General features: G+C 38.4%; 1 protein-coding gene across 1 annotated transcript in view; it reads right to left on the reverse strand.

Annotated features, from left to right (window-relative positions):
* LOC109819458 (protein SCAI) overlaps positions 342 to 8,536 on the reverse strand; it is a 14,681-nt gene continuing 6,486 nt past the window's right edge. Inside the window, exons 2-11 of the mRNA XM_020385196.1 lie at positions 8,433 to 8,531; positions 7,950 to 8,355; positions 4,348 to 4,554; positions 4,021 to 4,239; positions 2,768 to 2,834; positions 2,474 to 2,692; positions 2,136 to 2,227; positions 1,524 to 1,712; positions 1,300 to 1,436; positions 342 to 835 (exon numbers count right to left, since the gene is read on the reverse strand). Of these exons, the coding sequence (XP_020240785.1) occupies positions 550 to 835; positions 1,300 to 1,436; positions 1,524 to 1,712; positions 2,136 to 2,227; positions 2,474 to 2,692; positions 2,768 to 2,834; positions 4,021 to 4,239; positions 4,348 to 4,554; positions 7,950 to 8,355; positions 8,433 to 8,531 (1,921 nt within the window). The 3' untranslated portion in view covers positions 342 to 549. The remainder of the gene's footprint in view (positions 836 to 1,299; positions 1,437 to 1,523; positions 1,713 to 2,135; positions 2,228 to 2,473; positions 2,693 to 2,767; positions 2,835 to 4,020; positions 4,240 to 4,347; positions 4,555 to 7,949; positions 8,356 to 8,432; positions 8,532 to 8,536) is intronic.

An 8,536-nucleotide genomic window follows, 5' to 3' on the forward strand; every position in this document is an offset into this window, starting at 1 on the left:
TGTTGTTTGTTGTGCTTTGTAACAAGCTGTGCATGATTGATATCTATGCATCCGCTTGAAAGGGAGTATTAGAGTCTTTTATTTGTTAAGCATTTTAGTCCCACATCAGGTATACTCGTAATGTTAAACAATCTAGCTATCTATATATCTAGCTATCTATATAAGAAAGGTGACTACCCATAAAGGGACCAAGTCAATTCTCCCATCTTAACAATAACAAACACCTATTTAATTTCATTTACATGACAATATAGATACAGGTACCTTTGTATGCACAGAAATTTCTACGATTAAATGCACTTTAGAGAAAGAATAACTAAACCATACTAAGAGGCTCAGTAAATCAATTTCAAAATTCGCGCGCACACACGCAAACTTCTTTCTTGTAAGAATTCAATTGACATCACAAATTTCATCTCCTAAGTCTAGAGTAGCAAGGTACAATAGCATTACCATTAGGTTTACATGTATATATCATGCTGTGGATTTCACAGAAAACAACAAGTATTTCCAAATTTTCCCACGTCCACAGCAGCAAGTTTCTGTATCTCAGTGATTCTTATCCTCCAATGAGTGAGATTCCGGAGTATCTGAAGAACCGACTGTCGCAGCGGATAATACTTCAACATTGGTGCCCTCGGCTACAGAAATTCCTTGAGAGAAGGAAAAATGTTCGGCAGCACCAAAGAAGCCAGCGAGTCTCAGGACTGCAGACTGAGAGATTGGGTCATCTGGGCTAACAGATGCAGGCAAATGGGGCAAGCAAGAGGGAAGGAATTCTTCTCTGTTGTAGGTCGGTGAATAGAGTGCAAGAACTGCTCGACAAAATATAAACCTGTGCAACATTTCAAGAGAAACTTTAGTATTGGCAATTATTGCTTGGCAAAACTATATTTAGAAAGATGTTTGCAGATAGACCCCCTGTACTATCGCCCAATGAAGGATAGACCCCCTAAGTGAAACTTTTTCTACTCTGTTACCATCAGGTCTATTTGTCAAAATAATAATAATAATAATTCTCTCTCTGAGGGTAATCGACTCAAAATAATTCACTCAGGGGGTCTGTGTGTGACAAGAGAACTACAGAGTGCTTATTTGCAATAGGGCGATAACGCATGGGGTCTATCCACAAGTACCCTTTCCAAATTATCTATAAGATAAGAGGAATTTGAGGGATTGAGGCTCATAAGATAAAAATTCTAGTAGTAAAGGAGGAATTTGACAGGCTTTAAAAATTGTAGGGAGAAAATCGCTTGCGTATGTGAAAGTGTAAAACATGTAAACATATTAATAGATAACCTAAGAACAAGTCGCCTCAAGAAAGGATCAGCCAAGACTTCATCCCAAACAGGATGGAGAGAATCAGATGACACCAAAGCTTTTTCCCACTCACTCAATGACAATGAAAATAGCTTCTCAGCCTTATCATATGTATCCTGAAATATGAAGCATAAACTCAGATCATACAATGGACGATATTTGTTGAAAGCAAACAAGCCTCTACAGGAGCTATCAGGGCATACCTTGTCAATGTCCATGCCAGACATACCAACTAAAAGACAAAAAGCCTGAACCGGAGCTGTTAGGAACATAGTAAACTGGCTTCCATGCTGATAGCGTGTGGAATCAGTGGAAGCAACCATTGATGGAGCTCGAGAGATTGGAGAAAGGAGCATGATTGCTGTCTCTCCTTTCTCTTCCCCATGTATAGCCTGCACAATTTGAATATGAAATGGATTACTTAAACATTGCACATCACCACAAAAAGGCATAGGGCATAACATGTCGGATAGGGCAGAATACAGATATTACTTCAGCTTGTCATATTGTAAGATCATGACAAATCATAATGCACTGGTCTAAGGTTTACTATGAATTGGGCTGCATCGTGGATGGGGCTGAATCCAGATCGCTGACAAAGAGGATGGGTTCAGTTGGCGATTTTCAAACAGGGTGGACTATCCCAGCCCTGACGACAAGTTCGTATATATCATTGGGTTCCTACATTGCAGGATGTTGAAGTAGAGATACATTTCATGATGTAACTTTAGATAATGGTTCATTATCTCAAAATAAAAGAACTTTTTTGCAATCCAAAAGGTTCAAGAGGAGGAAATTAGAGTAGACAAACCTGCCTTGAATCCACAACTATTGTTACTGTCAACAACCAGGAAAAGGGGCTTTCTAGTAAATGGGATCAAATCACATGGATAGAAATAGTTTGAGCCTGCACAAACAAATATAATACACACCAGATTCAGATAATACGACAGGTAACAAGACCAGAACAAAATTACAATGGGGAGCTTACAATAATTTCATTCATCAAACATATGTGCAAGAAACATAAAATGCACCTATAGTGAAAACCCAGATTAATAAAAAAGATATGCATAATTTCATAAGTTATTGGGCATTCTTTAGAGGTATCAATAAGAAAAAAGAGTACTTAAGAAAACATTTTAATATGTACCCTGATAATAAACACCTTTGGATCCACGAGAACCCAACCACAAGTAACCTTCATTACTGCCTTTATCATCATCCTTATGTGAAGAAATCACTGGGGGACTATTTACTGGAGAGCTCGAAGGAGAGACTGCATCCAGATCAGAGCCCTGTACAATTTTCTCAGCAGCATTTTGAGAAATTCCAGAACTCAGCTTTGTAGGATAATTAACTCCACAATCTCCTGCAAATTTCCATAACCAGATATAGGAAACTTCGATTTAATGACATAGAAGATGAAACAGAGGTAATTGTTGACCTGCTGCTGAGAGGTATATTAACAAGATTCCATCAGAAGGAAGCTCTTCACATATAGTGGAAAGAACCTGCCGCGCAAATTGAGAAGTAGTAGTGAAACAATTGATGTATTGATAAATCATTTTGACAACCATTATGTGCAAGCTCTGTTAGAGAACCATCCTCAAACATAAATGCCATTAGAATTCTTCCACTAAAGAAGGGAAATCATAATTGGAAACTCTACGAGTTGTGCTGAAACAATTATATCACCAGTTCTAAAATGTATATTCGTAAATTTTGGCTACTGGTCTTTATGCTTTTTCAACTAGATCTATATTAAGATATCATGGTACAGCATCCTTCGCATTTATTGACTACTGCATGTGATTTTAGTTCTGAAATTCAAACAAGGTAGTCATTGAGGATACTAGTAAAATTTACATCAAAATGCACTTCAAAACTCGTAATGATGTGAAGCTTCATCCTAAATTTAAATCCGGCAGATGCACTGCACTTTGATATATTCTCTTTTATATATTAGAATATTGACTTTATGACTCTAAACCTAACTTGGCTTCAGCAAGCTGATCATAACAGCCAGTACCAAAAAATATAGGTTTATTAAAGAGCATGTACATTGATGTTTCATTCTTTAAACTAGTTTATTATTATTATTATTAATATGTGACCCACTTCTCTGAAGGTAGAGAGCAGAAATGTTACAACAAATTCAGTAAAGAAAACTTTGATAAGACCAAACTATAACAGTGAAATACGAGTCATTACAAGTCAAGAATTCAGGTGATTGGATCTTTTTGAAAAAAGTTCATCAGATTGAAAATGTGACATATGATTACTACATTACATAATCTACACATTCCATGCAAATAAATAAGACTCTTCACCTTGATAGATATGTTTACACATTTGATGCCTTCAGCACAATAGTTCTCAAACAAACTTCCTGATATACTTTGGCATAACGATTATTCACACCCAGATAACTATTTGGATGCCCCCATAAGTTATAATTGTAATATAATATATAATCATACGAGAAGAATAAAAAATAGTTCATGATTAAGCAGGGAAGAATCTAAAGATTGAAAGACAGACTGGCCTAAAAAATAGTGGAAATCTGATAATTAAAAGATATAAATGAAAACTCTTTGATTATAAAGCCAAAAGGTTAATTGAGTCACTAGTAAGTATAGTGGTGCTGCCAGAAGAAAACTGTCCCATACAATCAGAGTAGCAAAAACATATACTTACCACAAGCAAATGGGTGACAGATGGACGATACAAAATGACTTTCCGTGGATTTGGTGGGAGGGTAGGATCTCTAATATCTTGCAATGGGCTGAGGCGATTAGGGCCTATTCCGTTATGGCTATTGTCAGCACCACCCTTCAGAGAGAAGAAACCAGAGGGCTCCCACTCGAGACACTGGAGCACTCTGAAAGTGTCGAGAGTGAGCTCCGTAAATTTGACCTACTCAGGCAGGGATACATCAAGATGAAAATATAAGTTTAAACAAATGAACTCTAGTGAATTAGAACTAAAAAATGAAGTGACAAGAAGAAAAGTAGGCTAGCTAACCTCATTATGATAATAACTGCTCAAGATTGCATCACGCAAAACTAGGCGCCTCTTACCATTGAAGGGAACAGCACTCAGAAGAGAGTCCGGATGAGTGTCATAGGCAAAACAGTATCTTAAAGGCCTCATATTCATGAAAGATGAATCGGCTTTCAGAAATCGAATTATTTCTTGAACCACGTGCTTCCACTCTCTAAATTCTGTTTCCTGGATCACCATTCAAGAATGAATCATGTAATTTCTATGACGTGAGTGCATCGAGTTTCTTTACCAACCTTCAAAAATAGATACCTTCTTAAGTGTACCAAGGACTCTACCTATTCAAATCAATCCTCATGGTTCTTATAATTAAATTCATAAAGAAGAAATAAGCCGACGATGATTTTAGACCAATAATCAGCGGAAGGCATAAAAAATCACTTAAATGTTAGATGTACAAAAAGAATACATATAACACGTGAAAATTAGAGAAGTAGGAGAACTTAGTGCGATAAGGACATGAATTCGAGTGATTTATAGATAAGTATTAAAAATGTAGTATTGCGTAGGTCCCTCCTCCGTCTCCCCCCCCTCCCTCTCCCCTCCTCCCTCCCTCTCCCTCCCTCCCTCCCTCCCCCGTCTCTCTCGTCCTCTTATCTATCTACTTTATCTATATCTATATGCTCTCTCGTCTCCCTCTCGTGCTCCTCTCTCTTCCCTCCTTCTCTATAGATATATATATCACCTAGAGAGAGAGAAGTATTAATGGGTATCCTTGTCATAGAAGGGGATTTTCTCCTTGACGCCCTCTAAATCACATGATTGAGCGACGTACGTTGTGGATGATCCGCTCCCGTTGAACTTGATCTACATATTCTAAACCCAACAAACACACCAAGTTTGGGGTGAGCCCGTCGTCGTTTGACCCTTCATGCCACCCCGTCATCATCAATTTTAACGGTTTTGAATGAATAGAACTTTTCACATGACTGCGATGGAGGGTCAAACGACGACGGATTCACCCCACAACTTGGTATGTTGGGGTTTTGGAATATGTAGATCAAGTTCAACGGAGCAGATCTCAAACAATGTCGGCTCAATTATGTGATTTTGAGGCGTCAATGAGGAAATCCCCTCCTATGACAATGATACCCATTAATCTCATATATATATATATAATAATAACTTATACATATATAATAGTAATATATACTAACGTACACATATATAGTATAACGCGTGGACTAAACTAAGTATGACTATAATATATATCCAGGTAACGTCCTCGTGTGCACAAATGATCTGTTATCCTCTCACTGTGTACTTGCATCCTACTTTTAGATGAACAATCATGTTGTCCCAAATATGCACCGTGGTTCACAATTAGCTCCTGAAAGCTGATTATTTCTTTTAAGATTATTTTCAAATTTTCTAACATTCTTCATATATGAGTAACATTTGGGTTTATCCCTAGAAACCACCTTTACAATAGGGTCAATAGAAACTGTCTTAGATTATCAATTTATATGTAAACCATCTTTTAAATGGTTTTTTTTTTTTTTGGCACTCAACCACCTAGACTCTAATGTAAGTCAATTTTTTCGGTTTTTTCTGTAATAACTAGTTGTCAAATACAAGGTTACAGAGTTGACCCTAATTGAGGTTAGGTGGTGTCGTGCTGATTACCATAAAAAACTTAACTGAAAAGTGGGCTCAAGTGGTTGATTGTAATAAAAGAACCTGTGAAAGTGGTTAGTGTATAAATTGAAAATCAAAGATGGTTTCTATAAAATGGCCCCATTTAAAAGGTGGTTTCTAGGGGAAACCCGCAATGTTTCATATAGCTTTATATTTATTTGGTTCATATCCAACATAAAAACTTGATCAAGTACCAGAAGAAGTAGGATGCACTTGACCATTGGCAGATCTACCTTATAGGAAGTGGTGTCACGTGACGCCACATCCTCCAAGGTATTGGTAGAGGTTCATTCAATAAGTTGCAAGCATCAACACAATTCCTAATCTTACCAAGATATCTACTTTTTGTTCTAATAGTAAAGAAGACGACTCTTTGATTGAGAACGAAGGGTATTCTTCTTGAAAATATAGAGAAGAGCAAGGGAAACAAGTAATCAACAATCTAATTTACTTACAAGGTTGTTGATAGCGGATAGCGGCGCATCGCAGTGAGGTACCACTAAGGCTATTTGGGGCTATTGCGGCAAAATAACGGCAAATAGCGCACTATCAAATAGCGGACAAATAAAAAATATATTTAAATATTCTAAATAATAAGAAAAATCATATAAAAATTTAAAAATTCTACAAATGCATACTTATGTAGAATAAATCTAAAAATTCTACAAACGCAGCACCTCTCCTCCATCTTCACCGCCGCCATCACTTTCACCATCTCAAATATCATAAATCCAGATTAGTCAATAAATCAAATATTAGTAACTTCAATAAAACATATCATAGTTTTTTTTCCCTAGTCCAACAAAACCCCAAAATTTTCGCGTCACCTTTCGATCATTCGAAACCCTGGATGATCGGAGGGAGATGGACCTTCTGGTGTCGCCGGGGGGAGATGTTGCCGGCGGCGGCGCTGGAAGTCGTCGCCGGAGGACGTGAAAGAGAGAGGCACAAGAGGGAGAGCAGGCGGCTAGGGATTCAGGAATGAGAGAGAGAGATGGGTTTTTGTTTAATGGGTTCGGGTCTGGCAGGCGGCTAGGGATTCAGGAATGAGAGAGAGAGATGGGTTTTTGTTTAATGGGTTCGGGTCTGGTTCGGGGAGGGATTTAAGAACTTATTGTAGCGGGTTTTAGCGCTTTTAAGCTCTTTTCAGCGCTAAAACCCTTTTTTCGCGCATTTCGAGCTAATGACGGTTTTCTCCGCCAAAACACCTCGTGATCCCCCTAAGCGGCGTGGTGAAGCATCGCGACCGCGATTAGCGGCGCGATTTGCCGCTTTTTACAACACTGTTTACTTACATGTTTGTAATAAACCAAAAGTGATTGTTTCATAAAAATTCACTCTAGTTTCTTAGAATAAATAAAAAGTAGGGGATTTTGTTTAAAAAATGAAGATTCATGGTAGTTTATTGAATTTGGTAGTGTTACTAATGATGAGATGATTGGTACTATTAATTATATGGTGACACCACTTTTTAGAAATTTTGGATCTGCCACTGCTTGAGACTCCGATTATTGCATAGAACTAAATTTGGAGAAAAATTCCGATTATAAGGAAAGAACGACAATGATGACTGTGACAACTTCACTTCTCAACAAACAAATAAGGAAGGTAGTAATTAGAATTCATCTAGGTGATGAGTAATTCCAACTGAAAAAATCATCTGCCTTGGGAATTTGTAAATTTGACAAACCACAGCATAACAAATCCAGCTAGCATTGCTTGCTTACTTATAACTGAGATGCTTAACAGTAAATTTCAATCTTTCTATCAAACTGGAGGTTATTATAATTTCTACTCATCCTACTATTGCAATTCACCAATTTTTTCAAGTGAACACCAACTCATTAACGAACAAAACCTCTACTTGCAATATACATAATTAAACTACAAACCAAAACCAATGAAAAAAAAAGACAATCTTTTACCTGAAAATTCTTCTTGCACTCATCAACTAACCCCTTAAGCTGCCCAGCAAGCCGACTCACCATCTCCCTCCTCCCAATCACCAAACAAACAGTGAGAAACCTCGCCAAGAACCTCATCTGCTTGTTCATCAGCCCCAATTCCTGCTGCCCTTGCCCTAACCCTAATCCCTCCCCTCTAAAGTACTCCCTGCTCAAGATAGCCTCGTAGAACACAAACGCCTCCGACAAATACCCAGAATCGCTCGTCCTCTGGTACTGCCCATAGTACAGCTGAGCAATCCTCGAAGCGATCTCGCCGATCTCCCATCGCTTGAGGCCGGCATCTACTAGCTTCTGGCGGTTCTCTTGCTGCAGCTTCCAGAGCTGCGTGTAGATCTTGAAGGCCTTGTGGAAGTCGGAGTCATTTCTGAGAGAAAGAGGGAGGGAATTAGGGTTAGGGTTAGGGTTTGGAGGGAGTTAGGGTTAGGGTTAGGGTTTTTTTACCGGTTACGGGCGTAGTTGGGGAGATCGCGGACTTTGGAGAACTTGCGGTCGGCCTTGTCGATCAGGGACCAGAAGATCTCGGCGATGGGAATGTTGCCGGCGGT

This window comes from Asparagus officinalis, chromosome 8 (assembly GCF_001876935.1).
Source record: "Asparagus officinalis chromosome 8, Aspof.V1, whole genome shotgun sequence".
Classification (NCBI taxonomy): Eukaryota; Viridiplantae; Streptophyta; class Magnoliopsida; order Asparagales; family Asparagaceae; genus Asparagus; species Asparagus officinalis.